Below are 22,993 nucleotides of genomic sequence, written 5' to 3' on the forward strand. Positions count from 1 at the left end.
GAAGATCGCTCATGCTGATTGGTGCATGCGAAATCGAGTGATCGTTTAGAGTTTTGATCTCATTTCTATTGGTGTATGAGAAATCAAGTGAAATTCGCGCGTGAGAGACGTGAACATAGACTAGGAATCCTCTAGACCAGCGGTCGGCAACCTTTTTTGCGTAGTTTTAGTAGCGTAGTTAACGATGAGTAAGTTGACGCGGGCCGCACTTTGTTAATATTTATGACGTTATCAGACATTGTCGTTTCTCAATATTACATAGCCAGAGAGGCTCGCAGGCCGCAAGTGACAGTTTCACGAGCCGCATGCGGCCCGCGGGCCGCAGGTTGCCGACCGCCGCTCTAGACGGACGGCGCGATTCGGGAAATGAATTAGACATTCACTAGATATGAAATAGTAAAGATATGTGACGTTCCACGGCAAAACGTACCTTATGGTGGCTGGCGCTTACGCTATTATTAACGCTGCTCCAATATTCAGCCGGGGCAATGGTACCTTTTGCCGTGGAACGTCACATATCGTCACTATCATATCTAGTGCATCTCTAATTAATTTTCCGAATCGCGCCGGGAGTTTAGAGCAATAATTATTTCATGCAACCGATGCTGCCAAACATTCGGCGGTGCGGGGGACGAGGTGAGCGAGGTCCCGTGCCGTGATTGGTCCGTTCAAAGACACGGACGTCACACAAAGACACTTGCGACTCGAAAATGGAGTAAAACTACCGTATGCGTGGCAGAGGGGGTAGAGCTATAATGCTCAGTGTGGAGGATGTCTTGTCTATGGACGTGAATGACCAATAAAATCGTCATGGTCATATCAAAACCAGTTCAGAACCATAACCTAATTGTTCGATTGAAATCGATCACCTGTACGTCTATGCAGTGGCGTAGCTAGCATGGGTGGCACCCGGGGCGGAAATTGTGGGTGTCACCCCAAAATTCAATCAAAATTGTAAAATATGTTTGATATTTTACAATTATAAAATTACGTTTAATATTCCATAGCTCACAATTTACTCCATCGCTTTCATTTTAGATTCCATGAACTCTCAATAGTCCACACCCTGGCGGGTGTTGCCTCTGCGCGCGTTCTATGACACGGGCAAGGACAGCATCCGCTCGGTGTAACCCACATTTCATAAGTGTCATAAGGGTCTACATGTTGGCCTGGGCTCCGCGCACGCCTCCCAAAGGTCCGAGTCATCATTGTCCCGTGAAAGATATACAAATAATTTACGTTACAAAAAAATTTAAAACTTTTTTTGCCAAGTGCGCGATTTCAAAGAGATTCTGTAAAATCCCATTTCACAATGAATTTCAAATAGTCCAGAGTCACCCAATTAGAAATAGTGACATAGCTTCTCAATTACAGAAATAATCACATAATTAAAAAAAACTTTCTGAATAAAAAAACCTACGAGGCACCAACATATTATTGTTACATACCAGGAACCCCAAGAGATTTTCACCATGCATTTCTGAGGCCAAAATAAGGAAAAAATACTAAAAGAGTTTACGTCAATTTCGCCAAAATAAAATTGTTTTTCGATTTTTTGTACATAAAATGTAAATGCTATAATTTGTAAAACTGACACCCAAAAATAATTTTTACTTTTTTTTGTCAATTACAGAAATAATCACAATTAAAAAAAAAAACTTTCCAAATTTACGAGACTTTCCACATGAGAATTTCTCGTTTTTCGATTTTTTGTACATAAAATGTAAATGCTATAATTTGTAAAACTGTCACCCAAAAATAATTTTAACTTTTTTTTGTCAATTACAGAAATAATCACATAATTAAAAAAAACTTTCCAAAGTTGCGAAACTTTCCACATGAGAATTTCTCGGTAACTTCTGAGAATGTTCTCGAGAACGAGAATTTATTTATTTATCGTAGTTTATACCATGAATATTCACGATAGTTTAGGTGTAGTATCCTTACCCCCAGAAAATTCCGACTTTTGGTCTACCGCTTCCGGTCAGAAAAATGTATGACGGCCCGGCCAAACGGTCAGACCTAGGTGGGGGGTGCTCGACCAAATGTCATATTGACGCCGCCATGTTTTTTTTCAATATGGCCGACTTTTTTTTTTAATTTTTTCAAGTTTGCACTAGCGCGCTGAAATTTTGGCCACGGAATCTCGGGATCCCCTAAATACTTATCAAAAATTGTTTTTTTGGAAAAATGCTACAATTGCGGGAAAACTGGCCACTTTTATTTTGTATGGCAACTTTTAAACGGTGCGTGATAGGTGGGTGGTGCTCGACCAAATGTCATAGAGGGCCCCGAGACCAAACAAACTGCATTAAAAAAAAATGGCCGACTTTTTTTTTAATTTTTTTCAAGTTGGTGCGAGCGCGCTGAGATTTGGCATGGCGGGAGATAGAGGCCTCTAGATTCCTATGTCAAAAAAAATTTTTTTTGGAAAAAATCCAAGATGGCGGAACAATAATTTCCATGTTCTGAGAACATTCTCGAGAACGTTTCCGCTTTTTGGGAATGTTCTGCAATTTGTACATTGCTATGCTAGTGCTACTGGACTATGAAACTAGGCGAATTCCAAAACAGTTTATAGGACATTTTAGTCTTTAAATATGATCAGGAATATTCTGTCAAAATCTCTCGGGTTCCTCGTGGGCATGTTGTATATTATTTCCTTAATGGCGGTTGTGCAATCTGCCACAGTTTTACGATTTTTTATAGATGGCACTACTGATGTTCACGGTCGGGTGTCACCCCCCAAATGGGTGACACCCGGGGCGGGCCGCCCCCGCCGCCCCCCCCTAGCTACGCCACTGCGTCTATGTATTATTCATCGTACTATTTTGCATGTCTATGAATACAATTTTGGAATCTAGCGTTTGGTGATTTATTTTATGTTCAAATGCAAAATAATAATTACCTCAAACGTGGACCGTTTATCGCCGCCATATTCGCATGCTGGATCGATTCCACCTCAGATGCCTACGCAAGATACTGAAGATCCGATGGTCTGATCGTGTTCGGAATACCGCAGTGCTGCGTAGAGCAAATGTGGGTGGTATCGAAGTATACCTCATGCGACGTCAGCTTCGGTGGTGCGGTCACGTTTCGCGGATGAACGACCAGCGTGTGGCTAAGCGCATCTTTTATTCCGAGCTTGAGGAGGGCAAGCGGTGTGAGGTGGGACGTAAATAAAAACAACTGCTTGCTATGATATTAGTATAATGCGCGTCAAATGATACATGTGCAGCCTTATATACTCTAACACTGTATATGCGAGGGTAAGGCACACACTACACCTTCCCTCCTGGAGAAAAAAAAAAATAGATTACTGTACTTAAAACAGAAAAACGATACTCTATTTTTTTTTATAAAAAATAATTTTATATAAGAAAAGAAAGCAAACAAAAAGGTAATAAAATAGGTAATACACATTTTAAAAATAAAATACTTAACCTCCTTAAGAAAAACACATTAAATTCGTTAGGTTTAAAAGATGCATTAAGTACTTAGCTATTAATAATTTCAACACATTTCTTTGAAATACATTTTGGTACATTTATGAAATTATAATATAAAAAAATTAAGATATTGACCCTGGAATGTAGATATTGACCTCGAGTTAAAAAATATATTCTGCATGTACGGGATACATTTTAGGTATATAACTATGCATCTTTCAAAAATTATAATTATTTCTAACTAAGAAACTTACTACCTAAAATACATTTAAAAACGAACCAATAGGCTCGAGTCATCTCGAATTTAGTTTTAACATTAAAAGAAAAACACACAAAAGTTAAAGTTACTTAATAGGTAGGTAAATACTAAATAGACAATTAACAATAATTTTAATGTTTACAGAATATAGGTACATATCCAAAATTCCAATCCCTGTATATTTATCTATACAGTTATCGTTTACTTGTTAAATGCGTCCGTCTACATTAATGTTTCATCGTTCGGTAGGTACCTACGTACATCCTTAGTTGTTCTTCGTCATAATTAAAAAATTAGTCAATACTCGAGTTTATTATATGATATATCCGTATATACGTATGACTTGCAAGTCTATCCATTTTTTTTATATATTTATTTAAGACGTCACTTTACTACTTACAGTATTTTATTTTTTTTATAAACACTTGAAGTGGGCATTTTATATGCATCACTTTTGGCAAGGGTACACAACGCTTTTATTCACGTGGTCGGCCGATCTTAATATACATTTAGTTATTTGCTCAGGATACAAGGATATCTTATTTTTGCGCGCGCACACATACATAATATATTTATATTCACATTCAGGCAGTTCTTTTAACACATCCTTACATTATAACCTTCCATGTGTCCAAGGAGTCTCCACAATTGATACTCGACCGAATCATGGTCAGACATCCAAGGATTCCGTGCCTGCCTTGTATCCTGGCGTACCCTTGCTATGCCGTATCGCTCAAGGCCGCCTCTCGGGCCACCGAAGATGCGATAGGCATTTTTATTTGTCAATTATTTACTTTCATTTTTTTTCCTCTCAACAACAAACAAAAAAATAACAACACTCAAATGCAATCACTTAACTCACATCAATGAAAACGTCAAATTATTTCACATTCAACACCTTTCTGAAACTTCCATAAACATTCAATTACTTATACCTATACATTATTAAAACTTGCGATCCTTGAAAACCATCGTTAATCTTTACAGTATCATGCCCATATCTATAAAAACTGGTCTACACAAACTCTACGATTTCGCTATTTAACTATTAACTCATTCTTCATAAGTAGCTATGTAATTGGTGTATAGTTCTTGTATTATTAACTAATCTAGTCACTCCTTGAATAATATGTCACATCCACGTTATTATAAATAATAACACATGTATAAGTCCGGTACACAAAATCTTTTTTTTTAAATCTTAAATACGAACAAAAACATTTGTATACTAAAATACCAAATCTATGTAATGGTTAAAAATCGGTGTGGTCTCTGCTAGCAATTAATAAGTATCATTATGACAAAAATTGATAAAACTTAAATAATCTAAAACTGTGCACAATGATTCATTTTAAGACACCTGTGACTGAAATTTGAGATGTATTAGGTCATTACCTATGAAATTGGCGTTTTGTTCGGAGAATTTCAACGAAACACGAATTTCCATACAATTAATTTTGCGGATATTTTTTTGATGGCTAATTCAAACCAAACAAAATTTTTCCAGTAATTTTTGACACCTTTAAGGTATGTTTAATAACATACCCTCTGCAATCTGCATACCAAACCGTTTACGGGAACGCTTTCGCAACGCCGCGCTATATTTGTATTTTACACCTAATACTCGTATACTGATTTACAACGAATGATAGTATATATCTTTTAGTCTTTTAGGCACGTTATAAATAACACGATAATATACATAAAAAAAAAAAAAAAAAACATGTACATATGGCTGGCAATAACACTGTGTTTAAATGTATATAAAATTAGATCACAAAAAAAACTATTTATAAAAGTGAGAAATATAAATGTTTATTTTCAACTAACCGTCCTTTTAACCATATTAAAGTTCTATAACTTTAAGCGGATATAACGATATCCTTAATATTAATTACTTATTATATTGGCTATAAATTTTTAACTTAAAATTGACACTCAATAAAGTACCTACACTAGTTAATTTTTCAAGTATCACAATTAAAACAATTATTTAGTTCAAAAGTTTACCTACAAAGAAATAAAAATTCTAAAAATATTATATACCTACGTACCAACAATCATTTATTATAATTTTCTTATAATCGTAACCTAGCCAATCATTTCACGTCAAGCACCTCTCTGTTTGCGCTGTTGCCGGCGTACTCGTATCGTACCTCCTGCCCCGGGCTCGCCGTCCTAGTCCAGGGACACCGACAACTCCCGGCTGCATACTATCCCAAATCGTTTATAATCACTGTCCATTATTTTTTCACCGTCCGTTTTTAATGTAAGTCCAGTCTTAGTTCCAGTTTGTAGGTACGTAATTAAAGTCGTGAATCACGTTCTTTTATTTAAATCGTTATTATGATAATATCTAAGTACAGGGTGTCTGGCTGGAAATTTATTTTTTTAAATTAAATTAAAAAAAAAAGTAAAAAACAGTGCCAAATGTCAGTTACGTCATTCGAACCACCGACTGTGCGGATTTGTTAGCCACAATGCCCCGATGGTCAGAAGTGCATCGTGCGTTCGTTATCGAGTCGTTCTTTAAAGGTGGCGATTCTTACGTTGTCGCTCGTCGACAGTTTTGTGCACACTTCAATATTCGACGAATGAGTGATGGACCAAGCGTCAATTTAATTCGTTCTTGGGTTAAGAAGTTCCGTGCAACTGGTTCCGCTATGAACAGACCTCGCCCAGGGCATACCCGGACTTCAAGGACCCCCGCAAACATTGAACTCGTTGAAAGAAGTTTACGTGAAAATCCCCGACTTTCGATACGCAAAAGGGCAGCCTCATTAGGACTTGTTAGAGCAATTGTCCATGAAATTTTGAAAAAAGACTTAAAGTTTCATGCCTTTAAAATTCAAATCGTCCAGGAATTGAAGGAAAATGACTTTGTGTTACGCAAACAGTTTAGCGAAATAATGTTGCAAAGATTTCGTACCGTAAATTCGATTTTTTGGAGTGACGAGGCTCATTTTCACTTAAACGGTCATGTTAATAAACAAAACTGTCGTTACTGGTCTCCAAGAACACACAATCCACGAATGAAACATCAAAAACCGCTGCATTGCCCCAGAGTAACTGTGTGGTGTGCTTTGTCAACGCATGGGATTATCGGACCATTTTTCTTTGAAAATGCCCGGGGACAAGCGACAAATGTCAATAGCGAAAATTATGCAAGAATGATTACGGATTACTTCTTACCGAATCTGCGAGCACATCCATCGTTCTCATCGCACACGTGGTTCCAACAGGATGGGGCAACCCCACATACGGCTAGAGCTTCAATGGATTTATTACGGCAAGCTTTCCCTGGAAAACTAATCAGTCGGTTTGGGGACATCCCATGGCCACCGCGGTCGCCTGATTTGACCCCGATGGATTTTTTCTTATGGGGCTATCTCAAAGAAAGAGTTTATAACAACAATCCGCGTACTGTTGAGGCCCTAAAAGAAAACATTGGTAATGAAATCCGCAACATTCGACCAAATTTGCTTCAGAGTGTGGCGAGAAACACGAGGCTTCGCTTCGATCAATGTCGACAACTCGATGGAAAACATTTGGATAACATTATTTTTAAAAAATAAAATCCGCATCATTCCTTAAACTGCGGATGTAATTAATAAATATATATACACAATAATACGATTTTTATTTAATATTGAAATTATAAATCTGCAGCCATACACCCTGTATTTTAAAAGTTCACTTCTTTGAGTCACTCCACTAATGTTTTTGTAATGTTGTTCACATAGTCTATTTATAACTGTTCTACCACTTTCTCAATTTGGTGTCGATTTAAAAAATCAATTAAAGAAGGTCACATATTAATTTTCGAACGATCTTCTCTGGCTCGACCTTCACTGGCCGGCGCGGCGCGCCGCCAGTGCAGCACAAGGCTGCACTGGCAGGGTCGCCATGTGAGGTGGGACGTAAATACAAACAACTGCTTGCTATGATATTAGTATAATGCGCGTCAAATGATACATGTGCAGCCTTATATACTCTAACACTGTATATGCGAGGGTAAGGCACACACTACAGCGGAAACAGGGCGGCCAATTCCTCAGGTACAAAGATGTGCTTAAGCGGCACATGAAAAAGTGTCGTATAGAGCCCTCGCGATGGGAGCAGCAGGCAGCCATACGAACGGAATGGCGGGCAGCAATAAATGCCAACGTAACCGAATTTGAATCGCGACGGCGCTTAGAGCTGGATGCCAAGCGCGACGAGGTAAAAGCCAGACCACCTGCGGCAATACATTATTATTACACAAATGGTGTGCTCACATGCCCGCAATGTTCGCGAACTTTCAGTAACAAGATAGGCTACGTCAGCCACCTGCGAGCACACCAGAGACAGCAACGGAGTTGATAGCAGTCGCCGTGGCCGAATCGGCCGTGGAGTTATTATTATTAATAATTACCTGTAATTCCGGACACTAGAGACCTCTCCAGGATGCCTTCGTTCCGTTCAGCCAGCATGGAGCTCGTTGTTAGGGCTACAGCCAAGAAGAAGACAATCCTAAAAAAATACAAAAATATGCAAGTTAGAATTTATCTTTTGTTACTACTTAGGGCATAGTGAAAATTCCTGGACTGGCCACTTAGAAAAAATAACTCGTCTCATATATCAGAATCCAGAAACTTTCAGTATGGCCCACGTACAGACACAGAATAAATAGTACTAGGTACAGAAGGTTCACTCTCTAACAAAACGCGTCTACTACTAGATACAAGCGCAAGCGCGAGCAGGCGTCCGTTCCATAGCGGTGCGCGGAAACTACTACTGCTAGACACCAAATCTGGTGTGGCCGCAGGTACAGTCACCACACGGAATTGTTATGCCATTTAGGGTTCTTGCGAAATTGGAAATTCTATACCGTAAGATTGAACAACCAATGTAACTAGGACCCTTAATGGCGCAACAATCGCGGAGCGTGAACCTAGTACCTATTACTTGTAGCAACTTGTAGCGACGACGCGACGAAATCGCGGAGTGAGCCACATTTGTTACAGAGAAAGATTTTTGTTATTGCAGGGGATTTTTTTTTATTGCGGGGAAAAAATTCCGTAACCGCGTGGATAAGCTTCAGTTGCGCAGTTGGGAAAACGTTGGATCGAAATGAAATAATTCTTCATCTTTAGAAGGGTCCAAATTAAACTTTTATTAATAAACGCGCTACAATTCTCAACCCTTGAAGTGGCAGGAACCGGCTCCCGGACAATTTACGTCATTTAAATTTGAAATTTGATTAATTAAAATAACATCGAAATTCCAACAACTCAAAAATGAAGTAAGGTGTATTCGGGTAATACCGAATGTCGGATAATTCCGAAATTCAGATGAAAATCACCCTTAATTCCATCGTAATAAAAGTCTCTTTTCGGAATTATCCGACAGTTTTCGACATTCGGAATTACCCGAGTAAAACTTATGACATTTAAGTTTACCTTTCTTATATGTAAATACATACGGTACGTCAAAATGACCAATAATGACAAACAATTTATTAGGTAACTGAGGCTGGTAACACGTTTATGAATAAGGGGTTAAAATGTGGATTCATACTATTCATAGGGTTCAAATAATCTAGGTGGGTATGAAACTCTATAAAATGTTATTATGTTACCTAATTATTATTATAATTCAGAGCCCACTGTGTCCCACTGCTGGGTAAAGGCCTCCCCCCTCTCCCTCCACTCGTCTCTATTTAGTGCAATATCCGTCCAGCCTCTCAAGAAGGAGTCCAAGTTATCCCGCCATCGCGACGAGGCCTGCCGGCTCCCCGGTTCGACTCGTGGGGCTCCCACTCTGTGGTTAACTTGGCCCACAAGTCGTCCGGCATTCGGCAGACATGACCAGCCCAGTCCCATTTTAACAAACTGCCGTATTCGAACTTCAAGATATTCACAAGAGACGACACGTACTAGATCCGTTCTAGATACGTTATAGTTTAGATATCAACTAGTTCTCTCTTGCAGCGCAATTCGGGCAACCAATGTCACTTTTACGTTAGATAGAGTAAGATATCTATTAGATGTGAATTGGATCTCTAAGTCATATCCTGAGGAAATCGTTCAAGAGTATCTCCAGAATCGCGCAAATGTCATATTTGACAGGTTAGATCTTATACATATCGTTATCGTATCTTGGTGATGTCTAAACGATATCTAATAGATGTCTATTTCAAAATCCGAATCGGGCCCTTAGCCGCTTTCCGAGCTACGTCCATTATTCGAGTCTTAGAGCGCAGCGTGGTGTTTCGGACTCGATCCCTTAATTTTACACCTAATATGCTGCGCTCCATAGCTCTCTGGCAAACCTCGAGTTTGGACTTCTGAGCCCACAAATTAAAAACCTAATTATCAACACAAAAATAAACTCAGTCCATAAAATTAAGTAATATTATATTCACAAATTAATATAATGTCAACAAGAATGAAAGCAACAATACTTCTACTGATTCATTCAGTTCAGAAATAAAGTTCAACCAAAATTAGAATTCATTCAAAACTTTGAACATTTCTATTTATACGCAATTGATTCCATTTAGTTGGAACGTGACTTATTTTGATACCTACACCCACGACTGTTTGTTTAAAGTGCTTTTGTTTTCATTTCAGTCAATCTTATCTTATTATAAACGAGCAATTCTTGTTTATTTATATATATATTTCGAGGATCTCGGAAACGGCTGCAACGATATCGATGAAATTTGCTATATGGGCGTTTTCGGGGGCGATAAATCGATCTAGCTAGGTCTTATCTCTGGGAAAACGCGCATTTTTGAGTTTTTATATGTCTTCCGAGCAAAGCTCGGTCACCTAGATGTTTAAAATATTTATACGAGAGAAAGCCACTTTTCCGAAGTCATTTTTAGGGTTCCGTACCCAAAGAGTAAAACGGGACCCTATTGCTAAGACTCCGCTGTCCGTCCATCCGTCTGTCACCAGGCTGTATCTCACGAACCGTGATAGCTAATAGACAGTTGAAATTTTCACAGACGATGTATTTCTGTTGCCGCTATAACAACGCTATAAAAACAGAATAAAATAAAGATTTAAGTGGGACTCCCATAAAACAAACGTGATTTTTGACCGAAGTTAAGCAACGTCGTGCGGGGTCAGTACTTGGATGGGTGACAGTTTTTTTTTGCCGTTTTTTGCATTATGGTACGGAACCATTCGTGCGCGAGTCCGACTCGCACTTGCCCGGTTTTTTTAATCTAGCTGTTTACTTTGTTTGGAAGCGGTATTCGGATTTTACAATCCGTTAATGTAATAATGTTATGATATTCTTAGGTCTTACAACTTTGATGCGACCATTATGCGTGCAAGAATCAGTGCGAGCTAACGTCTGACATACAAAATGACTATGAAAACCCTATTAAATATATTAAGAACGTGTCACTCACGTATTTTACGAGTAAGTCGATGACACTCCTCGGTACGGAGTAAAACATGTCGAGCGTTTTTCGACTTAAAATACGTGAGTGACCCGTTCTTAATATATTTATTATGTCTGTGTCTCACAGAAGTTTTGTTATTAAAATATCAAAAAATTTCAAGACTAGTGGCTCTGTGGGTTAATGGAATAAACTTTAAGATGCGTCTAGATCCATTCGCGAATCCAAGCCATTCGCGAATAGCTTGAGCGCTGCTCGCGCACTGCACATCGTAAAACGCACCTATTCGAATAGAATAGAATAGAATAGAAAAAGTTTATTTGGTGTCAAAATAAAACTTAACCTAAAAATACATTTTATTCTAATCCATACTAACATCAAAATGGATGCCACTCACCATTTGCCGATGGCTAAGATGCTTAGCCATGGCACTGGTTTTCAGGGCAACCAGAGAGAAAAACACAATAAAATAAAATAAAAACTAAGCTTACACGTGGGAGAAGGTGAGTTTAAATTATAACCTGACAAAAAACAGTAAATATACCTATAGTATGTGCTTTCCGCACGCGAACTATAAAATTAGACAAACTTTATTTGATAGATTTCAAGTTATTAGATGGCGCTGTTTTTATATATAATTTTAAAGTTTTTCGGGGGTTTTAAATATTAAATTAAAGGTTTTATTTAACTTACGTCAAAATCACTCCAGGTCCGGCGAAGTCAGTCATTTCTGGTGTAGAGATTCCATATATGGGTGGTTCGTTAATCTGAAAATAAAGTAGCATTTTATTAAAACTGATAAGTTTAGGATTTCATATAAATTTTGAGGGAGAAAATCAAAAATGGCTCTTTTAGACGATGCGAGAACTCGCATGCGAGTTTCATTTCATTGCAGTTTTTGATCAGTCGGTTGAATTGGACGTAACCAACAGTCCGCAATGTAACTAAAATCGCATGCGAGTTCGCGCCGTCTAAATCAGCCCTTACTCTTATTTTGGAAAACCGATGACATCCGCTTTTAAGGTACTTAGGTCCAGATTTTGAATTAATTAACCAAAAAATAAACAGACTATCCTACCTAGTAGTTAAATGCTACCGTGTTTGTAACGTGCAGCGCCATTAAACTGCTTCAGAGGCAAAACATTAAATCAAAGTAGCAATATTGTAATATTTTTGGTAATATTTCAATAGAAAACAATCTCATGTTTCTTTACAAATCTTGACAGGTCATTTCTTTAGATAATAACTACCATCAATTTCGGAATCTAAATACAATGCTTGAAAAATATCCCAAATATCTCCAGAGAACTAATCAATTCCACCTAATAGCTAGTAATAAGTTAGGTGCAACGCCTATTTAATTAAGTTATATGTATAGCAAAAATACGATCTAATAAAAGTGAAGCCCCTAGGCAATTAAGTCTACCTTTTGCAGACAATAAATTTGCCCCGATGAAACGAGTGTGCAGGGCTGACTAATATGGATTGATCTAGAGATTTCTAGAGTAGGTCACATGTACAGTCGCCATCAGATATATCGGAGCGGCCAAGGTGTTCACAATATCTGAACACGCGCTCTAACGCCCTGACAATAGAGGCGTGTTCCGATATTTATGAGCACCTTGGCCGCTCCGATATATCTGATGGCGACTGTACCTATATGTGAAATGTAATCAATAAATTCCGCCAATTTTATGTCCATATGACAATGTATACTAACATTTATTTATTAAAACTAAATTAAATAAACAAAAACCAACATAATAAAACTTAATACTAAGTACTTAACCTAACTACAGGTAAAAAATTTGCCCTAAATCGCCGTCAACGGGCAAGGTGCCCAGAAGGCTGGCCGCATTTCCTCGCTGTATAGCTAAGCTAATGCGCTGTGCGAAATACTGGCCAGCCCTCTGGTCACCCGAGGCCTCTATTAGGCGCGTCGATAGATCTTTATATATCAATAAATACAATACAATAAAAAACTCGTATTTTGGACGTACAAGACCCATAGGCCGCTAAATGTACGTAGTGTTGTGGAGCAAAAATTGCTTGCTAAATAAATTATCTAAATGTTGACCTTACCTCGTAAAAATAAGTGACTAAGATCAATACACAAGTGTGGCTGCGGGATAAGTGTGGCTGGCCTTCACATTGGGGCCTACATGCGTTTTTTTTAAATACCACATCAGTGGCAAACAAGCATACGGCCCGCCTGATGGTAAGCAGTCGCCGTAACCTATGGACGTCTGCCTCCAGAGGTGTTACATGCGCGTTGCCTACCTTTTAAAACCTGTACACTCCTTTTTTGAAGAACCCCATACTGTAGACCCTCGGGAAAACCTCGGAAGGGAGCTCATTCCACAGCCGGAGCGTCCGCGGGAGGAAATTCCTCTTAAATCGCACAATACGCGACCATTTAGGTTCTAGGGTGTGAGGATGAACACCCTGCCGACGGCGAGCGGTGCAGCGACGATTCGTACAGCGTATGAACTTGTTTAGTGTATGAACTTGAACTCGCAATAAACCCTAATCAATGTGTAAACAGGCCCCAATGTGCAGACCAGCCACACGTAGCTACCCGTATTTGCCATATTTACCCATATTGACCTCATATATTAGGTACTTATATTTCGTCGGGTGACAAGCAAAAGTCACTAACTAACACTATTGAAATTATTGGACAATAAACCGTGTTACAAGTGTAATAAAGTGCACTGTTACTTTAATTTTTTGATAGTACTTAGTGACTTTTGCTTGTCACCCGACGATTTTATACTTGAAAGGTATAGTAAACCCTGATAAATAAAGGATTTATATCATTTATTTGCAACACTTCATCTCAGTCACCAAAAATGGCGTAATATCAATACTCGTTCTTTGTTTGGTCTCTTTTTATACGTAACGCGTACTATTTGTACACAAAACACGTAATGCTCACTGTCTTCCGAAGCCTTTCAGGGGAAAAAGGTGAGTTCTGTCACATTAGGGGACTGTGGCAATGTGTTATTGGAGTTTTCACGCGTAGAACCGGGATATTTGTAATTATTGCCAGCCAGTGTGATAACCATTTATTATAAGGATTGCGATTACAAACATTAGTACAACTGGCTCCAAGTAAAGTGAAGTTAATTCGAAATTCAACCAACTTGATAGAGACTGCAATATTGCTCATGAAATGTACCTATCTGCAGGAATCCTTTGACAATTGAGCCGCCCTAGGCTTGCTAATGCAATTGAGGCGCAAACACCGCAGATGCATGAGCATTCGAGGACGTTCTAGGTACTGCCACAGAATAAATAATAGTACTACCGTACAGAAAGGACACTTCCTGCAAAACCGAAGTTTGACAGCGATTCAGGGACGAATCATGCTGTCCCTTTCTAATGTATGACACCATTTCTTACGGCTATTTAGGGTTATCAAAATTCAAGTCATTATCTTATCTGTGGTCGTGCACGTCAAGTTGTGCCAACCCTAATGCTCGGAGCAATGCTGAGCCGAACGGAGCCGAGAATGCCCGAACGCTCTACATAGTTTCCTAACCCTGGTACTGCTGCAATCAAATGCACGCAATGCTCTACATAATAATGGCGTCCGCAAGCTGGCACGCTTGCATGAAACGGGTGAGCGGGTTATAGCTAGTTTGTTAGTGCACGACACCTTGCACTTTGTGACTATGCGCTGAAACTTGGCACAGTTGATTCTTAGCTGGTCATGAGCAGATACAGACCGGGAGACCTCGAGAGCCACGTCTCATTTAGTGGGGGGGAGGGGGGGAAGTTCGACGCCGCCGCGCTTCACTTGGAGCAACATTTCTCTAAAACTATACCTATTAGGGAATGTAATATATCATTTTCGGATAAATTAAGGATGAGGAATCTAGTTTTGGAACAAAAACAATGCACTTTCTAACAAAAAAAAAGCATAAAGTAGAAAAGACTAAAAAACGTATTTTTGATTTTTTCATAATTACCAATTTTTTTTTAAAGTATAGCAGGAATCTGAAAACAAAAAATACAGTCGTAAAGCTACACTTATTACGTTTAAGAAAATATATAGTTTAATATACAAAACTGTTGATAAATGGGAGATAAAAAATAATATTAAGCGTGGGTCAGAGTGATCTCAATACAAAATATGATGAATGTGGGAAAGTTACTTATAATTTGTTCTACAATCGTTTATTTTTCTTGTTTTTCGTAAATAACTCGTAAACGGTAGCCCACAGCAAAAAAATATCTGTTACGTAAATAATCTGTTTAAGATTTCTTATAAAATAAGTGCTCCTTTTTTTCGCTAAGGTCAATATTTAAAAAAATATTGAAGGGAGAAAATAAATACTAAGGTCCTCTTTTTTAGTCATTCGTAAATAACTCGTAAAGGATGTCCAATAGCAAAAAATATTTTAACACAAGAATAATTAGCATAAAATTTCCTACAAAAAAGGTTATTCAAACTTTTTCGCTAGGATCAATATTTAAAAAGGGGACCTTAGAATTTATTTTCTCTCTTTAATATCGTTTTTAATATTGATCCTAGCGAAAAAGTTCGAATGACCTTTTTTGTAGGAAATTTTATGTAAATTATTCATGTACTAAAAATTGTTTTGCTATTGGCCTTCGTTTACGAGTTATTTACGAATGACTAAAAAAGGGGACCTAAGTATTTATTTTCTCCCTTCAATATTTTTTTTAATATTGATGGTACCGAAAAACAGTAGTACTTATTTTATAAGAAATCTGAAACAGATTATTTACGTAAAAGATATTTTTTTGCTGTGGGCTACCGTTTACGAGTTATTTACGAAAAACAAGAAAAATAAACGATTGTAGAACAAATTATAAGTAACTTTCCCACATTCATCATATTTTGTATTGAGATCACTCTGACCCACGCTTAATATTATTTTTTATCTCCCATTTATCAACAGTTTTGTATATTAAACTATATATTTTCTTAAACGTAATAAGTGTAGCTTTACGACTGTATTTTTTGTTTTCAGATTCCTGCTATACTTTAAAAAAAAATTGGTAATTATGAAAAAATCAAAAATACGTTTTTTAGTCTTTTCTACTTTATGCTTTTTTTTTGTTAGAAAGTGCATTGTTTTTGTTCCAAAACTAGATTCCTCATCCTTAATTTATCCGAAAATGATATATTACATTCCCTAATAGGTATAGTTTTAGAGAAATGTTGCTCCAAGTGAAGCGCGGCGGCGTCGAACTTCCCCCCCTCCCCCCCACTAAATGAGACGTGGCTCTCGAGGTCTCCCGGTCTGTATCTGCTCAAGACCAGCTAAGAATCAACTGTGCCAAGTTTCAGCGCATAGTCTCAAAGTGCAAGGTCCCCATACAACGGTGTGCAGTAACAAAGCAGCTATTACCGAAAAATATATGAGCAACGCTAACTGGCGCGGACGCGTGCGGCGGATTTCACCTACAATTAATGGTACCAGCGTGCGTGCGCCCGATCCGTGCACCCGCGCTAGCTTGCGGGCGCCCTAATATAGTGGCACCTACAATGTCATATCCAGACATCGTAAATTTTATAGCATTTTTGGTGCAGCGGAGTGGTGTTAACGGAATTGGTATAAACAATTTCAACCCTAATGATTAATTAGCGTTAATTACGTTAATATTAACCTTAATTTACCAATTCAGTTGGAATTATCTATACCAATTCCTTTAACACCAGTCCGATGCACCGAAAATGCTATCAAATTTACGATGTCTGGTCATGTCAGTAGACATGACTTACTTTTATTAATTTCCGCTACTAATATTAAAATAAATATTGTATTATTTAGCCAGTGGTTAATTATTTCAAAATTGTTAGAGCAATCAAATACCGCAATGTAATGAAACTTCGAGAGTTCTCGCGCCGTCTAAATAAGCCCTTATCAAGAACACTAAAATACAATATACTTAACATTTAAAACTTTATTAAAACATATTTATAACGGAGTCTATCGCGAATATGTTATAAAGGGGCCCACAGATTACCAGTTCGCCTGACGATATCAGCCTGTCAGTTAAACGTAAAAGGTGACAGTTGCGAACAACTGACAGGCTGATATCATCCGGCGAACTGGTAATTGGGCCTCTTAATACTAAATTACACTTACGTAAACAGGTATGGAGAGTAGGCGAGTCGGCAGCTGGCAGATCTTGGCGAGGTTCTGGGTGGCTTCTCCAAACGCGAGCTGAATGTCGCGAGCCAACATCCACTGCACTTGCTTGTCTGTGGTCAAAATAAAAAGATAAGAAAAAAATAAAGGTGAGCCCTAATGGCTACTGAGTGAGTGAGTGGGACCCACGGAACACCATAGACGGTGCAGGCCGAAAAGGAGATTGCGTAACGACTTGGACGCATTCTACCCCAAATGGTGGGAAAATGCCGATGACAGGGTCGAGTGGAGAAAACGAGGGGAGTCCTTTGCCCAGCAGTGGGACACCAAAGTAGGCTAATAAAAATAAAAATTACAGGGTTAAGACAAACTTAATAAGATTCACAAGAGTTGTTTTACGGGCCACTAAACTATTTCTAGGGCACTATTTCTGCGATAGGAAATAGGAAGGTGTAAAAACACTTAGGGGGAGGGACAAGATACACGAGAAATAGGGCTCTAGAAATAACATAGTCTAAAACGGTTATAGTTAATCAAGCGGCCAGCGAAGCTAAGTAGTTTGCTGAGAATTTTCTAATTAACGTAGGTAGCTTAGTTTGGACCTCGTTCTCCGATATCTCCTTCATGTATTTTTTTCATTTATTCATTGTAATTAAAAACTGCAGTTTTATAGCAGATTTTCCTGCTTCATGTTAGAAACGAATGATTTTTTGAGCCAGCGTATTGTTACTGACGATTTCTCAATAACGTAAGTGAGTTTAAGAAACACGACAAGTGACGGAAAGTTTATAAAACTTGGTAAAGTTCTTGGAAGTTTTTAAGATTAATCTCAAGATACAATAGAAGTTTCCATTTTAGTATAATTGAAAATTTCGTTCCTTATACAATAATGTAAGAAGTGACTATTTATCCATATGGAAAATTGCACAAAGTATCAAAAAATAAACTATTGGATGGTACTTCACTAAGTATATGACACTTCTTGCGTCACATTCACATATCGAGGTGATCGTTGTAGTGAAGGAACTGTAAGTATTGGTGGCCAACTATAGTGTAAGGCCATGTAAGGGCAATCCATAGCGAAATTGCTTAAAAGAATTGACTTCAGCAAAGGTCGCGGATTCATACCCTCCTCGGTTTAAAATATAGTATTTATTATCTGGTTTTAATCTTTTAATCAAAAACTATTTATGTATCTAGTTTTGAAGAAGACGTCTAGATGTTTCTACTTAATTTAAGAGAGCTAATGAAATACTGAAAAACAATTCAACGAAAATATTAACCCAATTGAGAGTCTAGATATTTTAGTCAAATTTGCATATTTATATTCAGCTGTATGAACTCATTTCAAAACCAACTTAACACTCGACTAACTCAATTATACTAAGAAATTTACTTCAGTATTCGCAATAACAGAATACTTGTAAATGTTGTATAAACATGGCATGACATTACATTTAAATACGAATTGAAAATCTTATTACATTTCTAGAATGGTGCCCCTCTCAGCATTTTAATACACCTTTCTTTTAAACAGCTGCTGAAATTGATTATATAAGATGCCTTTTAATAACTAACACTCACATACATTAAAAGTTTTGCTAACGAGGTTTGGGGCATACCTATCGGGAAATGTGCTGGTACTGTATGTGACTAGTAGTAGACACAAAATGAAATACGGCAGCGCTATTGGTTAAAAAAAACTTCCAAAAGCTCTGGTTGGACCAACTTAAGCAGAAACGAATTCGCAGAGCTGCTGGACCACCCCAGGAGCCAAGACACATCTGTGATCGATGCGGCAAGAAATGCCGATCGGCCATTGGTCCCTACAGACATCGCAGTCGATGTAGGCCAGATGTAGGCTGTATACTACTTACCTCCTCAAAATACCTCTTTAGTCGCTGCAACTATCTGCAAAGATAGTGATGATAATGACGTAGGTGACAAAGAAAGTTTATACCGTACCTGTATCATCCAAATGTACTTCAATATCGGAGTTGTAAATTTCGATATCGGTGGTATGTCGCGGGTCCCGGAGCCGGTCCATGAGGCTGGTGGAGAAGTTGGCTTGGAAGATCAGCACCACGCGGCATTTGCCGTGGTAGGCTGCGTCCATCACTACTTCCTTCGTTGGGTAAAAGATCTGGAAAAAGGGGTAAAGTTATTTGGAGCCAATGAAAACACAACACAACAGGACAACACACACACGGGACACAACAGGGTAACAGGAGTATTTGAAAGAGAGGCGTCGTGAAAGTTTATTTTAACCTTTCACATGTAGGTATTTACTGTTGGTAGGTAGGGTTTTCAGAAATAATCGTACCATTTACTTTTTTTCGAAAAACCATCAACTTTTGGGTTATTTAAACTCAGAATTACGAGTGGTTAAAATCGTGGGTTCAAACTTCGAATCTAGGTTGTGAACGCAGAAAAAATGTTTCTCTAGAAAATGCAAAAGATAACTTAGAATAAGAATAAGAAACCATTTATTGCAACACAAAAAAAGACAGGTTACAAAAATATTAAGATTTTAAAAATTGGCTTCTCGACAAAAGGTTCAGCATACGCTGCGTCAGTCATTTCATTAGAAATTGCCTGCGCAGCGCTGATTTTCTGTCCGCCCCCTTCACTGAACCACATTGACATTTATGCGGGTTAAAGGATTTTTTTACAACCAAAGCATAAAACAGAAAAACAACTACATAACAGCTCTAGTTTAAGTAGGTTTGTTATTTAATAGTTTGCAATTAATCAAAAAATACTTTTTATCAATTTCAAAAATAAAAGACATTATTATTAGAATTATGTTAAATATCGTTTTGCAAGACTATTTTACACAGGATCCTTATTATACACAGATAAGAGGTTAAAGAGACATTCCAACTGAAATGGTAAATTAAGGCTGATATTAACGTAATTAACGCTAATTAATCATTAGGGCTGAAATTGTTTATATCAATTCCGTTAACACCACTCCGCTGCACCGAAAATGCTATAAAATTTACGATGTCTGCTTATAAAAGTATGAAATTATTAAAGTAGGAAAGCTTAAGAACCAGGGGCATCTTAGCCGCACGTACTTTATACGTATAGTTAAAATGATCCTAGCAGCTTTACAAATACATAAATCATTTTTACGAGACATTTTTTTGAGATCAATCGTAGCTGTAACGCTTTGATATTGTTAGTCTTGTATCCGAATGAAGAAAGGAATAAAATAAATAATACAAAGCAAGGACATTAACATCGGGAAACTAATGACCCGTCTCCGTTGCAAAAAAGAACCGTAACTTCGCCTTTGTTAATGCATAGTGGTAGTTTCCTGGGGAGTAACATTAAAACCAGGGATACATTAGGCGAAAAATGTCCCGCGACACGCAGCGACGTTGGGCGAAGTGGGGTAACGTTCCCTGAATTCCTTCGACAACAACGCGCGACACACGTTGCCAGAGTGTGTCATAAATAGTGCGATAATGGACGGTAGAGAAGGGACGACTATCTTTTATGGCAGAGCTGTTGCAAAAGCTGCACACTTTGTCAGCTATATAGTTCCAAATCTCTTCAGAGTAGCGCTAGAGTAGCTAAGAGGAGGCGAGGAAGTGAAGTGCACTGTCAATGATTTGCAATTTTTTATCAAATATTCTACGTATTTGGCGCCACCTATTTAAGGTTTTTTGATGGACACTTTTTGATACGTGGAAATTGTATTCCTTACCTGTACCTTCCATAAGTGCGATGTTGCCAGTATAACAGACGAAGTTTTGCGAAGTCGCACAACTTAGCCTGACGTGGCTACCAGGGCTACCGACTTAAATTCGCGTGAAGTCAACAGATATGGCAAACTAAATCGCTCGATTTCGCTTGACTTGTCGCCGACATTTCACCCCTAGTATATCCCTGGCTTATATCAGAAAATAGATCGTATAGTATACATAGTATATATACGCCATAAATCTGAGGCTAATAAGGTGTCGGAAAATGGTTACAGACTCTTTGCACGCAAGAGTGTTTATTGCTAGAAATATAAATTAGTTGAACGCCTACTAACTACGTTACATACTTCTCTCATAATAATAATATATTATCAACGTAAATGTAATTGAGAATAATAATATATTCGTATCTAAAGTTGTATTATGCCCTCTTGGTCACTGAAAATTTAAGCGAATAGGTATTTCCATAAATAAGGTAGATAGGGGTCGAAAATGCCCTGAATAGCTTTGAGAAAAGGGTACATACGGCTGTGCCTTTATTGGTGTATTTACTCAGATACATCCCGATGCTTGGGCCCAAGCCTCTCTCATGCATAAAAGGGAAATAAAATTTTCACCACACCGGCTCGTAAAGGCTATCTTTATTTGTCAAAAACTGATGAGAACGTTTCATTTTATCTACATTAGTGGCAAACTTATTTGTTGCACAATTCTTGTTGTTTCCTCATGTTGGCTGGTAGGATTATTTATTAAGTTTTAAGTGATGATTTTAAATCAGGGGTCTCCAAACCCCGGCCCGCGGGCCAAATCCGGCCCGCGACGCGTTCCAATCCGTCCCGCCGACACCCAAGGCAAGTGCCATTGCCCGGCCCGCGGGAGCCAGGCTCCAGGGGTTCACCATTCAATAAGAGTGGAAGAGTTCCTAACAGCAGCAACCAGACACCCTCCCCAATATGGCCCTCATAAAAAGTTTGGAGACCCCTGTTTTAAATGATAAATATTTAATAGCGTTCATTTGGATTTGATTACTAATATCTTGCATTTTGATTCAGAAAACCTCATTTAATAGCATTGTCTTAGACTTGTCCGTATAGGTGAATTCTATAAGACTCGCCTGGTTAGGCTGTTGCTTCGCAAAGAAATCCAAATACTGGCAGCTGAACCGTTGCAAGTCCCACTCATAAGTCTCCGGGTCCAACGGACACTTCTTGTCCCAGTCACAGGGCGTATTGGTGTTGTTTTCTTAGGTAAATTCTATAAGACTCACCTGGTTAGGCTGTCGCTTTGCAAAGAAGTCCAAATACTGGCAGCTGAACCGTTGCACGTCCCACTCATAAGATTCCGTGTCCAACGGACACTTCTTGTCCCAGTCACAGGGCGTGTTGGTATTGTTTTCTTAGGTCAATTCTATAAGACTCACCTGGTTAGGCTGTCGCTTCGCAAAGAAGTCCAAATACTGGCAGCTGAACCGTTTCAAATTCCACTCATAAGTCTCCGGGTCCAACGGACACGTCTTGTCCCAGTCACAGGGCGTGATAGTGTTGTTTTCTTAGGTCAATTCTATAAGACTCACCTGGTTAGGCTGTCGCTTCGCAAAGAAGTCCAAATATTGGCAGCTGAACCGTTTCAAATTCCACTCATAGGTCTCCGTATCCAACGGACACGTCTTGTCCCAGTCACAGGGCGTGTTGGTGTTGTTTTCTCCAAGCTCGTGATTGACAACGCACATGGGCAGGCCTTGGGGGTCGTGGCCGACGGCGATGCAGAAGAGGACCATTTGCGAGACCGGGAGGACGACGATGAAGGCGAGGAGGCTGGAAAGAGAGGAAAGATAAAATAAAAAAGGTTAGAGTCTGTGCGGAACGAGAAGAGTCTCCCTTACTTTCCACGACTCTTCTCTTTCCGCACAGACTCTAGTTGAAGTTAATGAAACGAACGAAGTACGAGTGATCGTAGTGGTGGCGCGAGCCGCTTCCAAATAGTTTGTCTAGAAGGTTGGTTCGTTAAATTCTCGAATACGATGGGTCGGAACGCCCTCTTTGTTACAT

At 38.6% G+C, this 22,993-nt stretch overlaps 1 protein-coding gene across 1 annotated transcript in view; it reads right to left on the reverse strand.

Moving 5' to 3' along the window:
- LOC134801261 (ABC transporter G family member 20-like) overlaps window positions 1-22,993 on the reverse strand; it is a 58,193-nt gene that overhangs the window by 18,174 nt on the left and 17,026 nt on the right. Inside the window, exons 9-13 of the mRNA XM_063773791.1 lie at window positions 22,519-22,759; window positions 19,198-19,375; window positions 17,230-17,345; window positions 11,798-11,871; window positions 8,123-8,220 (exon numbers count right to left, since the gene is read on the reverse strand). Coding sequence (XP_063629861.1) covers window positions 8,123-8,220; window positions 11,798-11,871; window positions 17,230-17,345; window positions 19,198-19,375; window positions 22,519-22,759 — 707 coding nt within the window. The remainder of the gene's footprint in view (window positions 1-8,122; window positions 8,221-11,797; window positions 11,872-17,229; window positions 17,346-19,197; window positions 19,376-22,518; window positions 22,760-22,993) is intronic.

Source organism: Cydia splendana, chromosome 21 (genome assembly GCF_910591565.1).
Source record: "Cydia splendana chromosome 21, ilCydSple1.2, whole genome shotgun sequence".
NCBI lineage: Eukaryota > Metazoa > Arthropoda > Insecta > Lepidoptera > Tortricidae > Cydia > Cydia splendana.